This window comes from Oncorhynchus kisutch, unplaced genomic scaffold (genome assembly GCF_002021735.2).
Source record: "Oncorhynchus kisutch isolate 150728-3 unplaced genomic scaffold, Okis_V2 scaffold660, whole genome shotgun sequence".
Taxonomy (NCBI): domain Eukaryota; kingdom Metazoa; phylum Chordata; class Actinopteri; order Salmoniformes; family Salmonidae; genus Oncorhynchus; species Oncorhynchus kisutch.
In genome coordinates, this window is record NW_022262605.1 from 75,001 (window position 1) to 100,906 (window position 25,906).

The 25,906-nt window shown below is 40.5% G+C and overlaps 2 protein-coding genes across 2 annotated transcripts in view; one reads left to right on the forward strand and one right to left on the reverse strand.

Annotated features, from left to right (window-relative positions):
• LOC116361444 (GRB2-related adapter protein-like) overlaps window positions 1–65 on the forward strand; it is a gene marked incomplete at its 3' end in the record, with an annotated part of 15,323 nt that extends 15,258 nt beyond the window's left edge. Inside the window, exon 4 of the mRNA XM_031815871.1 lies at window positions 1–65. This exon is cut by the window's left edge and continues 191 nt beyond it. Coding sequence (XP_031671731.1) covers window positions 1–65 — 65 coding nt within the window.
• A 1,204-nt stretch (window positions 66–1,269) lies between these two features.
• LOC116361442 (sodium/glucose cotransporter 5-like) overlaps window positions 1,270–25,906 on the reverse strand; it is an 82,003-nt gene continuing 57,366 nt past the window's right edge. Inside the window, 6 exon segments of the mRNA XM_031815868.1 lie at window positions 1,270–1,700; window positions 1,947–2,052; window positions 4,514–4,633; window positions 4,635–4,730; window positions 14,370–14,538; window positions 15,212–15,362. Coding sequence (XP_031671728.1) covers window positions 1,507–1,700; window positions 1,947–2,052; window positions 4,514–4,633; window positions 4,635–4,730; window positions 14,370–14,538; window positions 15,212–15,362 — 836 coding nt within the window. The 3' untranslated portion in view covers window positions 1,270–1,506.

Sequence of the window (25,906 nt, forward strand, 5' to 3'; positions counted from 1 at the left end):
CTCTACACACACACACACCTGCACACCCTCTCACACACACTGCCATGCATCTACCGGACCCTAACCCTAACCCAAACCCCTACACACCCCTAACCCTAGCACACACACACACCCCTAACCCGTATCTAGCTGAGCACCACACACACCCCACTCACCCTCGCACACACACCCCTAACCCTAACACACACACCACCCACTCCCCTAACACACACCACACACACACCCCTACCCAACACCCCCCAGCCCCAGCCAGCTACTCCAACAGAAGAGAACCAAGCAGGAACCTGACCTGGGGCTATTCTGGCCCTACATAACCACACACACACACACACACACACACCACACACACACACACACACACACACACACACACACACACACACACACACACACACACACTAACACACACACACTAACACACACACACACACACTAACACACACACACACACACACTAACACACACACACACACTAACACACACACACACACTAACACACACACACACACTAACACACACACACACGCACTAACACACACACACACACACACATCACTACCGAGTTCCACACTGCCTCTGGAAGCAACGTCAGCACAAGAACTGTTCGTCGGGAGTTTCCTGAAATGGGTTTCCATGGCAGCCGGCAGACATTCTAGACGACTCTTCCATCTTTGGAGCCCTTTCTTGTTTCAGCAACAGACAATGCCCCCTGTGCAGAAAGCCAGGTCTATACAGAAATGGCCTAATCCCCCAACATCAGTGGCCGACTAAAAGCTCCTGTAGCTGAACGGAAGCAAGTTCCCGCAGCAATGTTCCTACATCTAGTGGAAAGCCTTCCCAGAAGAGTGGAGGCTGTTATAGCAGCAATGTTCCTACATCTAGTGGAAAGCCTTCCCAGAAGAGTGGAGGCTGTTATAGCAGCAATGTTCCTACATCTAGTGGAAAGCCTTCCCAGAAGAGTGGAGGCTGTTATAGCAGCAATGTTCCTACATCTAGTGGAAAGCTATGGGTCTGGTTGGGGTCAGGGGTCAGGGTGAGGTGTATTTCATGTTACAGTTAGTAATTGTAGTATTGATGCAACATGCTATGGGTCTGGTTGAGGTATATATCTGTATGGGTTCAGGTGTATTTCATGCTACTCTACTGTGTGTGTGGTGAACCTATAGGAAATGTATCTCCCCCTAGCCCCTAGCCCCTGACCTCTATCCCCGGACCTCTGACCTCTAACCACTGATCTCTGATCTTGATGACAATAAAGTTTCTCCTCTGTAGATTACAAGACGTGGCCACGTGTTTATTCATGAATCTCATTTACACAAGGACACAATATTGACCAATCAGAGGTCCATATACAATACACTAAATAGGACCCTACCCACCGTGACATCACAGGTCCGTAACATTCTAGAACAATACATCTTCTAGAACCATAAGAACATTGATTTACGTAGAGATGGAAACACCCACAGGAAGTATCCTACTGGGACAGCAGTTATAGGTCAGAGGTCAGGCGAAGTAAGCGTAGAGGAATATATTAACACAGATCAGCAGAATGGCATTGACGCAGCAGAAGCGAGACCAAAACACACTCTCTCTAACGCTGGGGATTCTGGGTAACGGAACCTCCTCTGCTGGTCCCTCCGCTGAGCTGCAGAGCCCCGCCCCGCGACCGCAGACCGCCCTCCGCACCGGAGCAGAACCTTTACACACCACAGAATGTAAAGCAACATTACTGTGTCAGTCCATCTGTAAGAAAAGGTTTTGATCTAGTCTTGTCTGTCTGTATGTCTCACCCTGGACCTGGTGTCTGTCTGCCTGTCTGTCTGTCTGTCTGTCTATCTGCCTGTCTGTCTGTCTGTCTCATCCTGGACCTGGTGTCTGTCTGTCTGCCTGTCTGTCTGTCTCACCCTGGGCGTGGTGTCTGTCTGTCTGTCTGTCTGTCTCACCGTGGACCTGGGGTCTCTGCTCTCGGTGGCTGATAGAGGAGACTTTCTGGAGTGGTATTTCTCCTTCTTCCTCCTGAGTCAAAGTCCACCACGTCAGGTTACGCACCTAAACAACAACAACAACAACTTAATGTAACAGAACTGACACAACAACAAGTTAACACACTCATAGGTTAGTATTATTAACAACAACAAGTTAACACACTCATAGGTTAGTATTATTATCAACAACAACAAGTTAGCACACTCATAGGTTAGTATTATTATCAACAACAACAACAAGTTAACACACTCATAGGTTAGTATTATTAACAACAACAACAAGTTAACACACTCATAGGTTAGTATTATTATCAACAACAAGTTAACACACTCATAGGTTAGTATTATTAACAACAACAAGTTAACACACTCATAGGTTAGTATTATTATTAACAACAACAACAACAAGTTAACACACTCATAGGTTAGTATTATTATCAACAACAAGTTAACACACTCATAGGTTAGTATTATTATTAACAACAACAACAACAAGTTAACACACTCATAGGTTAGTATTATTATCAACAACAAGTTAACACACTCATAGGTTAGTATTATTATTAACAACAACAACAACAAGTTAACACACTCATAGGTTAGTATTATTAACAACAACAAGTTAACACACTCATAGGTTAGTATTATTATTAACAACAACAACAAGTTAACACACTCATAGGTTAGTATTATTAACAACAACAAGTTAACACACTCATAGGTTAGTATTATTATCAACAACAACAAGTTAACACACTCATAGGTTAGTATTATTATCAACAACAACAACAAGTTAACACACTCATAGGTTAGTATTATTAACAACAACAAGTTAACACACTCATAGGTTAGTATTATTATTAACAACAAGTTAACACACTCATAGGTTATTATTATTATTAACAACAACAAGTTATCACACTCATAGGTTAGTATTATTATCAACAACAACAACAAGTTAACACACTCATAGGTTAGTATTATTAACAACAAGTTAACACACTCATAGGTTAGTATTATTATTAACAACAAGTTAACACACTCATAGGTTAGTATTATTATCAACAACAACAACAAGTTAACACACTCATAGGTTAGTATTATTAACAACAACAAGTTAACACACTCATAGGTTAGTATTATTATTAACAACAACAACAAGTTAACACACTCATAGGTTAGTATTATTAACAACAACAAGTTAACACACTCATAGGTTAGTATTATTATTAACAACAACAAGTTAACACACTCATAGGTTATTATTATTATTATTAACAACAACAAGTTATCACACTCATAGGTTAGTATTATTATCAACAACAACAACAAGTTAACACACTCATAGGTTAGTATTATTAACAACAAGTTAACACACTCATAGGTTAGTATTATTATTAACAACAACAAGTTAACACACTCATAGGTTAGTATTATTATTAACAACAACAAGTTAACACACTCATAGGTTAGTATTATTATCAACAACAACAAGTTAACACACTCATAGGTTCGTATTATTATCAACAACAACAAGTTAACACACTCATAGGTTAGTATTATTATCAACAACAACAAGTTAACACACTCATAGGTTAGTATTATTATCAACAACAAGTTAACACACTCATAGGTTAGTATTATTAACAACAACAAGTTAACACACTCATAGGTTAGTATTATTATCAACAACAACAACAACAAGTTAACACACTCATAGGTTAGTATTATTATCAACAACAACAAGTTAACACACTCATAGGTTAGTATTATTAACAACAACAAGTTAACACACTCATAGGTTAGTATTATTATCAACAACAACAACAAGTTAACACACTCATAGGTTAGTATTATTATCAACAACAACAACAAGTTAACACACTCATAGGTTAGTATTATTATCAACAACAACAACAAGTTAACACACTCATAGGTTAGTATTATTATCAACAACAAGTTAACACACTCATAGGTTAGTATTATTAACAACAACAAGTTAACACACTCATAGGTTAGTATTATTATTAACAACAACAACAACAAGTTAACACACTCATAGGTTAGTATTATTATCAACAACAAGTTAACACACTCATAGGTTAGTATTATTAACAACAACAACAACAAGTTAACACACTCATAGGTTAGTATTATTAACAACAACAAGTTAACACACTCATAGGTTAGTATTATTAACAACAAGTTAACACACTCATAGGTTAGTATTATTATTAACAACAACAACAACAAGTTAACACACTCATAGGTTAGTATTATTAACAACAACAAGTTAACACACTCATAGGTTAGTATTATTATTAACAACAACAAGTTAACACACTCATAGGTTAGTATTATTAACAACAACAAGTTAACACACTCATAGGTTAGTATTATTAACAACAAGTTAACACACTCATAGGTTAGTATTATTAACAACAACAACAAGTTATCACACTCATAGGTTAGTATTATTAAGAACGAGTTGATGTGAATACATGATAAACAAAGTGACATCATACCTGCTCTTCAGTGGGGGGCGGAGTCAGCAGTGATATCACCATGACAACGGCAGCAGACAGGAAGCAGAGGATGATGGCGAAGTGAAGGTAGTGAACGGAGCGCAGCACTGACGGGGGCGTCGTCTTGGATACCACAGCGAGGAGGCGGGAATGCAAATTCTAGAACCATCCGACACACACCGACCACCAGCCCCACCATCAGACCCCAGAATGCTCCCTACACACACACACACACACACACACACACACACACACACACACACACACACACACACACACACACACACACATGTGTTTCCATGCAGGTAGAGGAGGTAGAGGAGACACTAACACTACCCCTAAATAGTACACACTAACACTACCCCTAAATAGTACACACTAACACTACCCTAAATAGTACACACTAACACTACCCCTAAATAGTACACACTAACACTACCCCTAAATAGTACACACTAACACTACCCCTAAATAGTACACACTAACACTACCCCTAAATAGTACACACTAACACTACCCCTAAATAGTACACACAAACACTACCCCTAAATAGTACACACGAACACTACCCCTAAATAGTACACACTAACACTACCCCTAAATAGTACACACTAACACTACCCCTAAATAGTACACACAAACACTACCCCTAAATAGTACACACGAACACTACCTGTCACGCCTTGGTCATTGTATTTTGTGTTTTCGTTATATATTTGGTCAGGCCAGGGTGTGACAGGGGTTTATGTTATTGTATTTCGTATTGGGGTTTGTTGTATTTGGGATCGCGGCTGATTAGGGGTGTTGTATAGGCTTGGCTGCCTGAGGCGGTTCTCAATCAGCAGTCAGGTGATTCTCGTTGCCTCTGATTGGGAACCGTATTTAGGTAGCCTGGGTTTCGCTTTGTATTTCGTGGGTGATTGTTCCTGTCTCTGTGTTGTGTCACCAGATAGGCTGTAATTAGGTTTCACGTTCCGTTTGTTGTTTTTGTATTTATTAGTTATTTCATGTATCGTCACCATTCATTCATTAAAGAACATGAGTAACCACCACGCTGCATTTCGGTCCTCTCTTTCAACAAACGAAGAACGCCGTTACACTACCCCTAAATAGTACACACTAACACTACCCCTAAATAGTACACACTAACACTACCCCTAAATAGTACACACTAACACTACCCCTAAATAGTACACACTAACACTACCCCTAAATAGTACACACTAACACTACCCCTAAATAGTACACACTAACACTACCCCTAAATAGTACACACTAACACTACCCCTAAATAGTACACACTAACACTACCCCTAAATAGTACACACTAACTCTACCAAGTATGAACTAAAACTAACCCTAAATACTACACACTAACTCTACCAAGTACGCACTAAAACTAACCCTAAAGAGTACACACTAACTCTACCAAGTACGCACTAAAACTAACCCTAAAGAGTACACACTAACTCTACCAAGTACGCACTAAAACTAACCCTAAAAAGTACACACTAAAAATAACCCTAAAGAGTACATACTAACTCTACCAAGTACGCACTAAAACTAACCCTAAATACTATACACTAACTCACCAAGTACGCACTAAAACTAACCCTAAAGAGTACACACTAACTCTACCAAGTACGCACTAAAACTAACCCTAAAGAGTACACAATAACTCTACCAAGTACGCACTAAAACTAACCCTAAATACTACACACTAAAACTAACCCTAAATAGTACACACTAACTCTACCAAGTACGCACTAAAACTAACCCTAAATAGTACACACTAACCCTACCAAGTACGCACTAAAACTAACCCTAAATACTACACACTAAAACTAACCCTAAATAGTACACACTAACTCTACCAAGTATGCACTAAAACTAACCCTAAAGAGTACACACTAACTCTACCAAGTATGCACTAAACTAACCCTAAATACTACACACTAACTCTACCAACTACGCACTAAAACTAACCCTAAAGAGTACACACTAACTCAAACCAAGTATGCACTAAAAACTAACTCTAAAGAGTATACACTAACTCTACCAAGTATGCACTAAAACTAACCCTAAATAGTACACACTAACTCTACCAAGTACGCACTAAAACTAACCCTAAATAGTACACACTAACTCTACCAAGTACGCACTAAAACTAACCCTAAATAGGACACACTAACCCTACCAAGTACGCACTAAAACTAACCCTAAATACTACACACTAAAACTAACCCTAAATAGTACACACTAACTCTACCAAGTACGCACTAAAACTAACCCTAAATAGTACACACTAACTCTACCAAGTACGCACTAAACTAACCCTAAATACTACACACTAACTCGACCAACTACGCACTAAAACTAACCCTAAAGAGTACACACTAACTCAAACCAAGTACGCACTAAAACTAACCCTAAATAGTACACACTAACTCTACCAAGTATGCACTAAAACTAACCCTAAATAGTACACACTAACTCTACCAAGTACGCACTAAAACTAACCCTAAATAGTACACACTAACTCTACCAAGTACGCACTAAAACTAACCCTAAATAGTACACACTAACCCTACCAAGTACGCACTAAAACTAACCCTAAATACTACACACTAAAACTAACCCTAAATAGTACACACTAACTCTACTAAGTACGCACTAAAACTAACCCTAAAGAGTACACACTAACTCTACCAAGTACGCACTAAAACTAACCCTAAATACTACACACAAACTCTGCCAAGTACGCACTAAAACTAACCCTAAAGAGTACACACTAACTCTACCAAGTACGCACTAAAACTAACCCTAAATAGTACACACTAACTCTGCCAAGTACGCACTAAAACTAACCCTAAAGAGTACACATTAACTCTACCAAGTACGCACTAAAACTAACCCTAAATATTACACACTAACTCTACCAAGTACGCACAAAAACTAACCCTAAAAGTACACACTAAACCTAACCCTAAATAGTACACACTAACACTAACCCTAAAAATAACACACTAATACTAAACCTAGTCACTAGTTACTAAGACAAACTTTAAAATGTAAAATGCAGAAAATGAATTGTGACTAAAATGTCATTTGAATAATAGAACTTAAAGTCCAACTCCAGTCTCCGCTTCACTAGATGTAACACCTGATTTACTTACCAAAGGGCTCATCTGAATAACCCTAAATCATAAGGAGATACCCTGAGGCATCTGATCACACCAGTATATAACCCTAATTATATAACTAACTATACTATAGAACTCTCTGATCACACCAGTATATAACCCTAAATCATAAGGAGTTATCCTGAGGCATCTGATCACACCAGTATATAACCCTAAATCATAAGGAGTTATCCTGAGGCATCTGATCACACCAGTATATAACCCTAAATCATAAGGAGATACCCTGAGGCATCTGATCACACCAGTATATAACCCTAAATCATAAGGAGTTATCCTGAGGCATCTGATCACACCAGTATATAACCCTAAATCATAAGGAGTTATCCTGAGGCATCTGATCACACCAGTATATAAACCTAAATCATAAGGAGTTATCCTGAGGCATCTGATCACACCAGTATATAACCCTAAATCATAAGGAGTTATCCTGAGGCATCTGATCACACCAGTATATAACCCTAAATCATAAGGAGTTATCCTGAGGCATCTGATCACACCAGCATATAACCCTATATCATAAGGAGTTATCCTGAGGCATCTGATCACACCAGTATATAACCCTAAATCATAAGGAGTTATCCTGAGGCATTTGATCACACCAGTATATAACCGTAAATCATAAGGAGTTACCCTGAGGCATCTGATCACACCAGTATATAACCCTAAATCATAAGGAGTTATCCTGAGGCATCTGATCACACCAGTATATAACCCTAAATCATAAGGAGTTATCCTGAGGCATCTGATCACACCAGTATATAACCCTAAATCATAAGGAGTTATCCTGAGGCATCTGATCACACCAGTATATAACCCTAAATCATAAGGAGTCATCCTGAGGCATCTGATCACACCAGTATATAACCCTAAATCATAAGGAGTTATCCTGAGGCATCTGATCACACCAGTATATAACCCTAAATCATAAGGAGTTATCCTGAGGAATCGGATCACACCAGTATATAACCCTAAATCATAAGGAGTTATCCTGAGGCATCTGATCACACCAGTATATAACCCTAAATCATAAGGAGTTATCCTGAGGCATCTGATCACACCAGTATATAACCCTAAATCATAAGGAGTTATCCTGAGGCATCTGATCACACCAGTATATAACCCTAAATCATAAGGAGTTATCCTGAGGCATCTGATCACACCAGTATATAACCCTAAATCATAAGGAGTTATCCTGAGGCATCTGATCACACCAGTATATAACCCTAAATCATAAGGAGTTATCCTGAGGCATCTGATTACACCAGTATATAACCCTAAATCATAAGGAGTTATCCTGAGGCATCTGATCACACCAGCATATAACCCTATATCATAAGGAGTTATCCTGAGGCATCTGATCACACCAGTATATAACCCTAAATCATAAGGAGTTATCCTGAGGCATCTGATCACACCAGTATATAACCCTAAATCATAAGGAGTTATCCTGAGGCATCTGATCACACCAGTATATAACCCTAAATCATAAGGAGTTATCCTGAGGCATCTGATCACACCAGTATATAACCCTAAATCATAAGGAGTTATCCTGAGGCATCTGATCACACCAGTATATAACCCTAAATCATAAGGAGTTATCCTGAGGCATCTGATCACACCAGTATATAACCCTAAATCATAAGGAGTTATCCTGAGGCATCTGATCACACCAGTATATAACCCTAAATCATAAGGAGTTATCCTGAGGCATCTGATCACACCAGTATATAACCCTAAATCATAAGGAGTTATCCTGAGGCATCTGATCACACCAGTATATAACCCTAAATCATAAGGAGTTATCCTGAGGCATCTGATCACACCAGTATATAACCCTAAATCATAAGGAGTTATCCTGAGGCATCTGATCACACCAGTATATAACCCTAAATCATAAGGAGTTATCCTGAGGCATCTGATCACACCAGTATATAACCCTAAATCATAAGGAGTTATCCTGAGGCATCTGATCACACCAGTATATAACCCTAAATCATAAGGAGTTATCCTGAGGCATCTGATCACACCAGTATATAACCCTAAATCATAAGGAGTTATCCTGAGGCATCTGATCACACCAGTATATAACCCTAAATCATAAGGAGTTATCCTGAGGCATCTGATCACACCAGTATATAACCCTAAATCATAAGGAGTTATCCTGAGGCATCTGATCACACCAGTATATAACCCTAAATCATAAGGAGTTACCCTGAGGCATCTGATCACACCAGGATATAACCCTAAATCATAAGGAGTTATCCTGAGGCATCTGATCACACCAGTATATAACCCTAAATCATAAGGACTTATCCTGAGGCATCTGATCACACCAGTATATAACCCTAAATCATAAGGAGTTATCCTGAGGCATCTGATCACACCAGTATATAACCCTAAATTATAAGGAGTTATCCTGAGGCATCTGATCACACCAGTATATAACCCTAAATCATAAGGAGTTACCCTGAGGCATCTGATCACACCAGTATATAACCCTAAATCATAAGGAGTTATCCTGAGGCATCTGATCACACCAGTATATAACCCTAAATCATAAGGAGTTATCCTGAGGCATCTGATCACACCAGTATATTATCCTAATTATATGACTATACTATACAACCCTCTGATCACACCAGTATATAACCCTAATTATATGACTAACTATACAACCCTCTGATCACACCAGTATGTAACCCTAATTATATGACTAACTAAACTATAGAACCCTCTGATCACACCAGTATATAACCCTAATTATATGACTAACTAAACTATAGAACCATCTGATCACACCAGTATATAACCCTAATTATATGACTAACTATACAACCCTCTGATCACACCAGTATGTAACCCTAATTATATGACTAACTAAACTATAGAACCCTCTGATCACACCAGTATGTAACCCTAATTATATGACTAACTATACAACCCTCTGATCACACCAGTATATAACCCTAATTATATGACTAACTATACAACCCTCTGATCACACCAGTATATAACCCTAATTATATGACTAACTATACAACCCTCTGATCACACCAGTATATAACCCTAATTATATGACTAACTATACTATAGAACCCTCTGATCACACCAGTATATAACCCTAATTATATGACTATACTATAGAACCCTCTGATCACACCAGTATATAACCCTAATTATATGACTAACTATACAACCCTCTGATCACACCAGTATATAACCCTAATTATATGACTAACTATACAACCCTCTGATCACACCAGTATGTAACCCTAATTATATGACTAACTATACTATAGAACCCTCTGATCACACCAGTATATAACCCTAATTATATGACTAACTATACTATAGAACCCTCTGATCACACCAGTATATAACCCTAATTATATGACTAACTATACTATAGAACCCTCTGGTCACACCAGTATATAACCCTAATTATATGACTAACTATACTATAGAACCATCTGATCACACCAGTATATAACCCTAATTATATGACTATACTATAGAACCCTCTGATCACACCAGTATATAACCCTAATTATATGACTAACTATACTATAGAACCATCTGATCACACCAGTATATAACCCTAATTATATGACTAACTATACTATAGAACCCTCTGATCACACCAGTATATAACCCTAATTATATGACTAACTATACAACCCTCTGATCACACCAGTATATAACCCTAATTATATGACTAACTATACTATAGAACCATCTGATCACACCAGTATATAACCCTAATTATATGACTAACTATACTATAGAACCCTCTGATCACACCAGTATATAACCCTAATTATATGACTAACTATACAACCCTCTGATCACACCAGTATATAACCCTAATTATATAACTAACTATACAACCCTCTGATCACACCAGTATATAACCCTAATTATATGACTAACTATACTATAGAACCCTCTGATCACACCAGTATATAACCCTAATTATATGACTAACTATACTATAGAACCCTCTGATCCCACCAGTATATAACCCTAATTATATGACTATACTATAGAACCCTCTGATCACACCAGTATATAACCCTAATTATATGACTAACTATAGAACCCTCTGATCACACCAGTATATAACCCTAATTATATGACTAACTATACTATAGAACCCTCTGATCACACCAGTATATAACCCTAACTATATGACTAACTATACTATAGAACCATCTGATCACACCAGTATATAACCCTAATTATATGACTAACTATACTATAGAACCCTCTGATCACACCAGTATATAACCCTAATTATATGACTATACTATACAACCATCTGATCACACCAGTATATAACCCTAATTATATGACTAACTATACTATAGAACCCTCTGATCACACCAGTATATAACCCTAATTATATGACTAACTATACTATAGAACCCTCTGATCACACCAGTATATAACCCTAATTATATGACTAACTATACTATAGAACCCTCTGATCACACCAGTATATAACCCTAATTATATGACTATACTATACAACCATCTGATCACACCAGTATATAACCCTAATTATATGACTAACTATACTATAGAACCCTCTGATCACACCAGTATATAACCCTAATTATATGACTAACTATACTATAGAACCATCTGATCACACCAGTATATAACCCTAATTATATGACTAACTATACTATAGAACCCTCTGATCACACCAGTATATAACCCTAATTATATGACTAACTATACTATAGAACCCTCTGATCACACCAGTATATAACCCTAATTATATGACTAACTATACTATAGAACCCTCTGATCACACCAGTATATAACCCTAATTATATGACTAACTATAGAACCCTCTGGTCACACCAGTATATAACCCTAATTATATGACTATACTATAGAACCCTCTGATCACACCAGTATATAACCCTAATTATATGACTAACTATACTATAGAACCCTCTGATCACACCAGTATGTAACCCTAATTATATGACTATACTATAGAACCCTCTGATCACACCAGTATATAACCCTAATTATATGACTAACTATACTATAGAACCCTCTGATCACACCAGTATGTAACCCTAATTATATGACTAACTAAACTATAGAACCCTCTGATCACACCAGTATATAACCCTAATTATATGACTAACTATACAACCCTCTGATCACACCAGTATATAACCCTAATTATATGACTAACTAAACAACCCTCTGATCACACCAGTATATAACCCTAATTATATGACTAACTATACTATAGAACCCTCTGATCACACCAGTATATAACCCTAATTATATGACTATACTATAGAACCCTCTGATCACACCAGTATATAACCCTAACTATATGACTAACTATACAACCCTCTGATCACACCAGTATATAACCCTAATTATATGACTATACTATAGAACCCTCTGATCACACCAGTATATAACCCTAATTATATGACTAACTATACAACCCTCTGATCACACCAGTATATAACCCTAATTATATGACTATACTATAGAACCCTCTGATCACACCAGTATATAACCCTAATTATATGACTAACTATACAACCCTCTGATCACACCAGTATATAACCCTAATTATATGACTAACTATACTATACAACCCTCTGATCACACCAGTATATAACCCTAATTATATGACTAACTATACAACCCTCTGACAACACCAGTATATAACCCTAATTATATGACTAACTATACTATAGAACCCTCTGATCACACCAGTATATAACCCTAATTATATGACTATACTATAGAACCCTCTGATCGCACCAGTATATAACCCTAATTATATGACTATACTATAGAACCCTCTGATCACACCAGTATATAACCCTCTGATCACACCAGTATATAACCCTAATTATATGACTATACTATAGAACCCTCTGATCACACCAGTATATAACCCTCTGATCACACCAGTATATAACCCTAATTATATGACTATACTATAGAACCCTCTGATCACACCAGTATATAATCCTAATTATATGACTAACTATAGAACCCTCTGATCACACCAGTATATAACCCTAATTATATGACTAACTATACTATAGAACCATCTGATCACACCAGTATATAACCCTAATTATATGACTAACTATACTATAGAACCCTCTGATCACACCAGTATATAACCCTAATTATATGACTAACTATACAACCCTCTGATCACACCAGTATATAACCCTAATTATATGACTAACTATACTATAGAACCCTCTGATCACACCAGTATATAACCCTAATTATATGACTATACTATACTATAGAACCCTCTGATCACACCAGTATATAACCCTAATTATATGACTATACTAAACTATAGAACCCTCTGATCACACCAGTATATAACCCTAATTATATGACTATACTATACTATAGAACCCTCTGATCACACCAGTATATAACCCTAATTATATGACTAACTATAGAACCCTCTGATCACACCAGTATATAACCCTAATTATATGACTATACTATACTCTGTTACATGTCCTATGTGGCTCATTCCACTGTTCTCGCAACACCAAGAGTCATGAGTTTGTTTCCTGCTAACCCAAAAGAAAAGGGATTCTTGACTGTCCTTCCTTTTGGACTAAAGTGTGTGTTACCTGCTCGTTGGTTCTGGTCCAGAAGATAGCCAATGAGAAGACAGCGGTAACGGGTGGAGCCAGGTAACTGGTCACTGATTGGATGTAAACGTAGAGCTGTCCACTATTGGCCGACTGCAGGATTGGAATCCACACCACGCTTATCACCACCAGAATCACTGTTACTATCCTACACACACACACACACACACACACACACACACACACACACACACACACACACACACACACACACACACACACACACACACACACACACACAGTGGAGATTTAGGAACCGTATACAATGACATCATCTCTAAGAATAGAACCTATGTCTAAACAGCAGACCAATAACAGCTGTTCCTATATGAGTGACTGACCTGCCGACCAATAGCAGCTGTTCCTGTATAAGTGACTGACCTGCTGACCAATAACAGCTGTTCCTATATGAGTGACTGACCTGCCGACCAATAGCAGCTGTTCCTGTATAAGTGACTGACCTGCTGACCAATAACAGCTGTTCCTATATGAGTGACTGACCTGCCGACCAATAGCAGCTGTTCCTGTATAAGTTACTGACCTGCTGACCAATAACAGCTTTTCCTGTGTGAGTGACTTACCTGCCGACCAATAACAGCTTTTCCTGTGTGAGTGACTTACCTGCCGACCAATAACAGCTGTTCCTGTGTGAGTGACTGACCTGCCGACCAATAGCAGCTGTTCCAGTGTGAGTGACTGACCTGCCGACCAATAGCAGCTGTTCCAGTGTGAGTGACTGACCTGCCGACCAATAGCAGCTGTTCCAGTGTGAGTGACTGACCTGCCGACCAATAGCAGCTGTTCCTGTATGAGTGACTAACCTGCCGACCAATAGCAGCTCCCGTTCCGAGGCGTACGCGCGGTACTTCTTCCAGATGTCCATGGTGAAGAGCGTGGAGGAGGAGTTAAAGATAGAGGTCAACGATGACATCAGGGCCGCCATCATCACTGCTATCATCAGCCCCCGCAGACCTACACACACACACACACATGGAATTATCAGCCCCGCAGACCTACACACACACACACATGGAATCATCAGCCCCGCAGACCTACACACACACACATGGAATCATCAGCCCCGCAGACCTACACACACATGGAATCATCAGCCCCGCAGACCTACACACACACACACACACACACACACACACACACACACATGGAATCATCAGCCCCGCAGACCTAAACACACACACACATGAAATCATCAGCCCCGCAGACCTACACACACACACATGGAATCATCAGCCCCGCAGACCTACACACACACACATGGAATCATCAGCCCCGCAGACCTACACACACACACACACATGGAATCATCAGCCCCGCAGACCTACACACACATGGAATCATCAGCCCCGCAGACCTACACACACACACATGGAATCATCAGCCCCTCAGACCTACACACACATGGAATCATCAGCCCCTCAGACCTACACACACATGGAATCATCAGCCCCGCAGACCTACACACACACACACATGGAATCATCAGCCCCGCAGACCTACACACACACACACACACACATGGAATCATCAGCCCCGTAGACCTACACACACATGGAATCATCAGCCCCTCAGACCTACACACACATGGAATCATCGCCCCTCAGACCTACACACACACACATGGAATCATCAGCCCCGCAGACCTACACACACATGGAATCATCAGCCCCGCAGACCTACACACACATGAAATCATCAGCCCCTCAGACCTACACACACACACACACACACACACACACACACACACACACACACACACACATGGAATCATCAGCCCCTCAGACCTACACACACATGGAATCATCAGCCCCGCAGACCTACACACACACATGGAATCATCAGCCCCACAGACCTACACACACACACATGGAATCATCAGCCCCACAGACCTACACACACACACACATGGAATCATCAGCCCCTCAGACCTACACACACACACATGGAATCATCAGCCCCACAGACCTACACACACACACACATGGAATCATCAGCCCCTCAGACCTACACACACACACACACATGGAATCATCAGCCCCACAGACCTACACACACATGGAATCATCAGCCCCACAGACCAACACACACACACACATGGAATCATCAGCCCCTCAGACCTACACACACACACATGGAATCATCAGCCCCACAGACCTACACACACACACACATGGAATCATCAGCCCCTCAGACCTACACACACACACATGGAATCATCAGCCCCACAGACCTACACACACACACACATGGAATCATCAGCCCCTCAGACCTACACACACACACACACATGGAATCATCAGCCCCACAGACCTACACACACATGGAATCATCAGCCCCTCAGACCTACACACACATGGAATCATCAGCCCCACAGACCTACACACACATGGAATCATCAGCCCCACAGACCTACACACACATGGAATCATCAGCCCCGCAGACCTACACACACACACACATGGAATCATCAGCCCCACAGACCTACACACACACACACATGGAATCATCAGCCCCTCAGACCTACACACACACACACATGGAATCATCAGCCCCACAGACCTACACACACATGGAATCATCAGCCCCGCAGACCTACACACACATGGAATCATCAGCCCCGCAGACCTACACACACACACACACATGGAATCATCAGCCCCTCAGACCTACACACACACACACATGGAATCATCAGCCCCGCAGACCTACACACACATGGAATCATCAGCCCCTCAGACCTACACACACACACACATTGAATCATCAGCCCCGCAGACCTACACACACATGGAATCATCAGCCCCTCAGACCTACACACACATGGAGAGCGTTGGATTCCATTGACTATTTACACTTATTTTGGGAACGTTCTTAGTTCCTTAAAAAGGGACGGCTTGCACCCGAACAGGAGAGGAGCTCAGATGCTGAGTGCCAGTATCGAAGAGGTACTACAGAAATGATGGGGTATCAGTCTTTGCCTGCAACAGGTTAGGGTTAGGGTTAGAGGTTAGAGGTTAGGGTTAGGGGTTGGTGTAAGTGTTAGAGGTAACCCTTATTGACTCGTTTTAATCCACATCCTCATTCAAGGCACAGGGCTGATGGTTCAGTTCTAGTCAATCTGGTGTCTATTCCAATTCAAGCCCATGGTATTGTCTATTCCAATTCAAGCCAACCCCACAGTATTGTCTATTCCAAGTCAAGCCAACCCCACAGTATTGTCTATTCCAATTCAACCCAACCCCATGGTATTGTCTATTCCAATTCAAGCCAACCCCATGGTATTGTCCATTCCAATTCAAGCCAACCCCATGGTATTGTCTATTCCAATTCAACCCCATGGTATTGTCTATTCCAAGTCAAGCCAACCCCATGGTATTGTCTATTCCAATTCAAGCCAACCCCATGGTATTGTCTATTCCAATTCAAGCCAACCCCATGGTATTGTCTATTCCAATTCAATCCCACGGTATTGTCTATTCCAATTCAACCCCATGGTATTGTCTATTCCAATTCAACCCCATGGTATTGTCTATTCCAATTCAAGCCTGTGGTATTGTCTATTCCAATTCAACCTCATGGTATTGTCTATTCCAATTCAACCCCACGGTATTGTCTATTCCAATTCAAGCCCATGGTATTGTCTATTTCAATCCAAGCCAACCCCTCGGTATTGTATATTCCAATTCAAGCCCATGGTATTGTCCATTCCAGTTCAAGCCAACCCCACGGTATTGTTTATTCCAATTCAAGCCCATTGTATTGTCTATTCCAATTCAAGCCAACCCCATGGTATTGTCTATTCCAAATCAAGCCCGTGGTATTGTCTATTCCAATTCAAGCCCATGGTATTGTCTATTCCAAATCAAGCCCATGGTATTGTCTATTCCATTTCAAGCCCATGGTATTGTCTATTCCAATTCAAGCAAACCCCTGGGTATTGTCTATTCCAAATCAAGCCAACCCCATGGTATTGTCTATTCCAATCCAAGCCCGTGGTATTGTCTATTCCAGTCCAAGCCAACCCCATGGTATTGTCTATTCCAATTCAAGCCAACCCCATGGTATTGTCTATTCCAAATCAAGCCCGTGGTATTGTCTATTCCAATTCAAGCCCATGGTATTGTCTATTCCAAATCAAGCCCATGGTATTGTCTATTCCAATTCAAGCCCATGGTATTGTCTATTCCAATTCAAGCAAACCCCTGGGTATTGTGTATTCCAATTCAAGCCCATGGTATTGTCTATTCCAATTCAAGCCCATGGTATTGTCTATTCCAGTTCAAGCCAACCCCATGGTATTGTCTATTCCAATTCAAGCCAACCCCATGGTATTGTCTATTCCAATTCAAGCTAACCCCATGGTATTGTCTATTCCAATCCAACCCAACCCCATGGTATTGTCTATTCCAATTCAAGCCAACCCCATGGTATTGTCTATTCCAATTCAAGCCAACCCCATGGTATTGTCTATTCCAATTCAAGCCTCTGGTATTGTCTATTCCAATTCAACCCAACCCCACGGTATTGTCTATTCCAATTCAAGCCCACGGTATTGTCTATTCTAATTCAACCCAACCCCATGGTATTGTCTATTCCAATTCAACCCCATGGTGTTGTCTATTCCAATTCAAGCCCATGGTATTGTCTATTCCAATCCAAGCCAGCCCCATGGTATTGTCTATTCCAATTCAAGCCAACCCCACGGTGTTGATTATTGCAATTCAACCTCATGGTATTTTCTATTCCAATTCAAGCCAACCCCATGGTATTGTCTATTCCAATTCAAGCCAACCCCATGGTATTGTCTATTCCAATTCAACCCCATGGTATTGTCTATTCCAATTCAAGCCTGTGGTATTGTCTATTCCAATTCAACCTCATGGTATTGTCTATTCCAATTCAACCCCACGGTATTGTCTATTCCAATTCAACCCCACGGTATTGTCTATTCCAATTCAACCCCATGGTATTGTCTATTTCAATCCAAGCCAACCCCTCGGTATTGTATATTCCAATTCAAGCCCATGGTATTGTCCATTCCAGTTCAAACCAACCCCACGGTATTGTTTATTCCAATTCAAGCCCATTGTATTGTCTATTCCAAATCAAGCCAACCCCATGGTATTGTCTATTCCAATCCAAGCCCGTGGTATTGTCTATTCCAGTCCAAGCCAACCCCATGGTATTGTCTATTCCAATTCAAGCCAACCCCATGGTATTGTCTATTCCAATTCAAGCCAACCCCATGGTATTGTCTATTCCAAATCAAGCCCGTGGTATTGTCTATTACAATTCAAGCCTGTGGTATTGTCTATTCCAATTCAACATCATGGTATTGTCTATTCCAATTCAACCCCACGGTATTGTCTATTCCAATTCAAGCCCATGGTATTGTCTATTCCAATCCAACCCCATGGTATTGTCTATTCCAAGCCAACCCCATGGTATTGTCTATTCCAATTCAAGCCCATGGTATTGTCTATTCCAATTCAAGCCCATGGTATTGTCTATTCCAATTCAAGCCCATGGTATTGTCTATTCCAAGCCAACCCCATGGTATTGTCTATTCCAATCCAACCCAACCCCACGGTATTGTCTATTCCAATTCAAGCCAACCCCATGGTATTGTCTATTCCAATCCAAGCCAACCCCTCGGTATTGTATATTCCAATTCAAGCCCATGGTATTGTCCATTCCAGTTCAAGCCAACCCCACGGTATTGTTTATTCCAATTCAAGCCCATTGTATTGTCTATTCCAATTCAAGCCAACCCCATGGTATTGTCTATTCCAAATCAAGCCCGTGGTATTGTCTATTCCAATTCAAGCCCATGGTATTGTCTATTCCAAATCAAGCCCATGGTATTGTCTATTCCATTTCAAGCCCATGGTATTGTCTATTCCAATTCAAGCAAACCCCTGGGTATTGTCTATTCCAAATCAAGCCAACCCCATGGTATTGTCTATTCCAATCCAAGCCCGTGGTATTGTCTATTCCAGTCCAAGCCAACCCCATGGTATTGTCTATTCCAATTCAAGCCAACCCCATGGTATTGTCTATTCCAAATCAAGCCCGTGGTATTGTCTATTCCAATTCAAGCCCATGGTATTGTCTATTCCAAATCAAGCCCATGGTATTGTCTATTCCAATTCAAGCCCATGGTATTGTCTATTCCAATTCAAGCAAACCCCTGGGTATTGTGTATTCCAATTCAAGCCCATGGTATTGTCTATTCCAATTCAAGCCCATGGTATTGTCTATTCCAGTTCAAGCCAACCCCATGGTATTGTCTATTCCAATTCAAGCCAACCCCATGGTATTGTCTATTCCAATTCAAGCTAACCCCATGGTATTGTCTATTCCAATCCAACCCAACCCCATGGTATTGTCTATTCCAATTCAAGCCAACCCCATGGTATTGTCTATTCCAATTCAAGCCAACCCCATGGTATTGTCTATTCCAATTCAAGCCTCTGGTATTGTCTATTCCAATTCAACCCAACCCCACGGTATTGTCTATTCCAATTCAAGCCCACGGTATTGTCTATTCTAATTCAACCCAACCCCATGGTATTGTCTATTCCAATTCAACCCCATGGTGTTGTCTATTCCAATTCAAGCCCATGGTATTGTCTATTCCAATCCAAGCCAGCCCCATGGTATTGTCTATTCCAATTCAAGCCAACCCCACGGTGTTGTCTATTCCAATTCAACCTCATGGTATTGTCTATTCCAATTCAAGCCAACCCCATGGTATTGTCTATTCCAATTCAAGCCAACCCCATGGTATTGTCTATTCCAATTCAACCCCATGGTATTGTCTATTCCAATTCAAGCCTGTGGTATTGTCTATTCCAATTCAACCTCATGGTATTGTCTATTCCAATTCAACCCCACGGTATTGTCTATTCCAATTCAACCCCACGGTATTGTCTATTCCAATTCAACCCCATGGTATTGTCTATTTCAATCCAAGCCAACCCCTCGGTATTGTATATTCCAATTCAAGCCCATGGTATTGTCCATTCCAGTTCAAACCAACCCCACGGTATTGTTTATTCCAATTCAAGCCCATTGTATTGTCTATTCCAAATCAAGCCAACCCCATGGTATTGTCTATTCCAATCCAAGCCCGTGGTATTGTCTATTCCAGTCCAAGCCAACCCCATGGTATTGTCTATTCCAATTCAAGCCAACCCCATGGTATTGTCTATTCCAATTCAAGCCAACCCCATGGTATTGTCTATTCCAAATCAAGCCCATGGTATTGTCTATTCCAATTCAAGCCCATGGTATTGTCTATTCCAATTCAAGCAAACCCCTGGGTATTGTGTATTCCAATTCAAGCCCATGGTATTGTCTATTCCAATTCAAGCCCATGGTATTGTCTATTCCAGTTCAAGCCAACCCCATGGTATTGTCTATTCCAATTCAAGCCAACCCCATGGTATTGTCTATTCCAATTCAAGCTAACCCCATGGTATTGTCTATTCCAATCCAACCCAACCCCATGGTATTGTCTATTCCAATTCAAGCCAACCCCATGGTATTGTCTATTCCAATTCAAGCCAACCCCATGGTATTGTCTATTCCAATTCAAGCCTCTGGTATTGTCTATTCCAATTCAACCCAACCCCACGGTATTGTCTATTCCAATTCAAGCCCACGGTATTGTCTATTCTAATTCAACCCAACCCCATGGTATTGTCTATTCCAATTCAACCCCATGGTGTTGTCTATTCCAATTCAAGCCCATGGTATTGTCTATTCCAATCCAAGCCAGCCCCATGGTATTGTCTATTCCAATTCAAGCCAACCCCACGGTGTTGTCTATTCCAATTCAACCTCATGGTATTGTCTATTCCAATTCAAGCCAACCCCATGGTATTGTCTATTCCAATTCAAGCCAACCCCATGGTATTGTCTATTCCAATTCAACCCCATGGTATTGTCTATTCCAATTCAAGCCTGTGGTATTGTCTATTCCAATTCAACCTCATGGTATTGTCTATTCCAATTCAACCCCACGGTATTGTCTATTCCAATTCAACCCCACGGTATTGTCTATTCCAATTCAACCCCATGGTATTGTCTATTTCAATCCAAGCCAACCCCTCGGTATTGTATATTCCAATTCAAGCCCATGGTATTGTCCATTCCAGTTCAAACCAACCCCACGGTATTGTTTATTCCAATTCAAGCCCATTGTATTGTCTATTCCAAATCAAGCCAACCCCATGGTATTGTCTATTCCAATCCAAGCCCGTGGTATTGTCTATTCCAGTCCAAGCCAACCCCATGGTATTGTCTATTCCAATTCAAGCCAACCCCATGGTATTGTCTATTCCAATTCAAGCCAACCCCATGGTATTGTCTATTCCAAATCAAGCCCGTGGTATTGTCTATTACAATTCAAGCCTGTGGTATTGTCTATTCCAATTCAACATCATGGTATTGTCTATTCCAATTCAACCCCACGGTATTGTCTATTCCAATTCAAGCCCATGGTATTGTCTATTCCAATCCAACCCCATGGTATTGTCTATTCCAAGCCAACCCCATGGTATTGTCTATTCCAATTCAAGCCCATGGTATTGTCTATTCCAATTCAAGCCCATGGTATTGTCTATTCCAAGCCAACCCCATGGTATTGTCTATTCCAATCCAACCCAACCCCACGGTATTGTCTATTCCAATTCAAGCCAACCCCATGGTATTGTCTATTCCAATTCAAGCCAACCCCATGGTATTGTCTATTCCAATTCAAGCCCATGGTATTGTCTATTCCAATTCAAGTCAACCCCATGGTATTGTCTATTTCAAGCCAACCCCATGGTATTGTCTATTCCAATTCAAGCCAAACCCATGGTATTGTCTATTCCAATTCAAGCCCATGGTATTGTCTATTTCAATCCAAGCCAACCCCTCGGTATTGTATATTCCAATTCAAGCCCATGGTATTGTCCATTCCAGTTCAAGCCAACCCCATGGTATTGTTTATTCCAATTCAAGCCCATTGTATTGTCTATTCCAAATCAAGCCAACCCCATGGTATTGTCTATTCCAATCCAAGCCCGTGGTATTGTCTATTCCAGTCCAAGCCAACCCCATGGTATTGTCTATTCCAATTCAAGCCAAACCCATGGTATCGTCTATTCCAATTCAAGCCAACCCCATGGTATTGTCTATTCCAAATCAAGCCGGTGGTATTGTCTATTCCAATTCAAGCCCATGGTATTGTCTATTCCAATTCAAGCCCATGGTATTGTCTATTCCAATTCAAGCCCATGGTATTGTCTATTCCAATTCAAGCAAACCCTTAGGTATTGTCTATTCCAATTCAAGCCCATGGTATTGTCCATTCCAGTTCAAGCCAACCCCATGGTATTGTCTATTCCAATTCAAGCCAACCCCATGGTATTGTCTATTCCAATTCAAGCTAACCCCATGGTATTGTCTATTCCAATCCAACCCAACCCCATGGTATTGTCTATTCCAATTCAAGCCAACCCCAATGTATTGTCTATTCCAATTCAAGCCAACCCCATGGTATTGTCTATTCCAATTCAAGCCCGTGGTATTGTCTATTCCAATTCAAGCCAACCCCGTGGTATTGTCTATTCCAAATCAAGCCAACCCCACGGTATTGTCTATTCCAATTCAACCCAACCCCACGGTATTGTCTATTCCAATTCAAGCCCACGGTATTGTCTATTCCAATTCAACCCAACCCCATGGTATTGTCTATTCCAATTCAACCCCATGGTATTGTCTATTCCAATTCAAGCCTGTGGTATTGTCTATTCCAATTCAACCCCACGGTATTGTCTATTCCAATTCAACCCCATGGTATTGTCTATTTCAATCCAAGCCAACCCCTCGGTATTGTATATTCCAATTCAAGCCCATGGTATTGTCCATTCCAGTTCAAGCCAACCCCACGGTATTGTTTATTCCAATTGAAGCCCATTGTATTGTCTATTCCAAATCAAGCCAACCCCATGGTATTGTCTATTCCAATCCAAGCCCGTGGTATTGTCTATTCCAGTCCAAGCCAACCCCATGGTATTGTCTATTCCAATTCAAGCCAACCCCATGGTATTGTCTATTCCAATTCAAGCCAACCCCATGGTATTGTCTATTCCAAATCAAGCCTGTGGAATTGTCTATTCCAATTCAACCCCATGGTATTGTCTATTCCAATTCAAGCCTGTGGTATTGTCTATTCCAATTCAACCTCATGGTATTGTCTATTCCAATTCAACCCCACTGTATTGTCTATTCCAATTCAAGCCCATGGTATTGTCTATTCCAATCCAACCCCATGGTATTGTCTATTCCAAGCCAACCCCATGGTATTGTCTATTCCAATTCAAGCCCATGGTATTGTCTATTCCATTTCAAGCCCATGGTATTGTCTATTCCAATTCAAGCCCATGGTATTGTCTATTCCAAGCCAACCCCATGGTATTGTCTATTCCAATCCAACCCAACCCCACGGTATTGTCTATTCCAATTCAAGCCAACCCCATGGTATTGTCTATTCCAATTCAAGCCCATGGTATTGTCTATTCCAATTCAAGTCAACCCCATGGTATTGTCTATTCCAAGCCAACCCCATGGTATTGTCTATTCCAATTCAAGCCAAACCCATGGTATTGTCTATTCCAGTTCAAGCCAAGCCCATGGTATTGTCTATTCCAATTCAACCCCATGGTATTGTCTATTCCAATCCAACCCAACCCCACGGTATTGTCTATTCCAATCCAACCCCACGGTATTGTCTATTCCAAGCCAACCCCATGGTATTGTCTATTCCAATTCAAGCCCATGGTATTGTCTATTCCAAGCCAATCCGACGGTATTGTCTATTCCAATCCAAGCCAACCCCTCGGTATTGTATATTCCAATTCAAGCCCATGGTATTGTCCATTCCAGTTCAAGCCAACCCCATGGTATTGTTTATTCCAATTCAAGCCCATTGTATTGTCTATTCCAAATCAAGCCAACCCCATGGTATTGTCTATTCCAATCCAAGCCCGTGGTATTGTCTATTCCAGTCCAACCCAACCCCACGGTATTGTCTATTCCAAGCCAACCCCATGGTATTGTCTATTCCAATTCAAGCCCATGGTATTGTCTATTCCAAGCCAATCCGACGGTATTGTCTATTCCAATCCAAGCCAACCCCTCGGTATTGTATATTCCAATTCAAGCCCATGGTATTGTCCATTCCAGTTCAAGCCAACCCCATGGTATTGTTTATTCCAATTCAAGCCCATTGTATTGTCTATTCCAAATCAAGCCAACCCCATGGTATTGTCTATTCCAATCCAAGCCCGTGGTATTGTCTATTCCAATCCAACCCAACCCCATGGTATTGTCTATTCCAATTCAAGCCAACCCCATGGTATTGTCTATTCCAATTCAAGCCCGTGGTATTGTCTATTCCAATTCAAGCCAACCCTGTGGTATTGTCTATTCCAAATCAAGCCAAC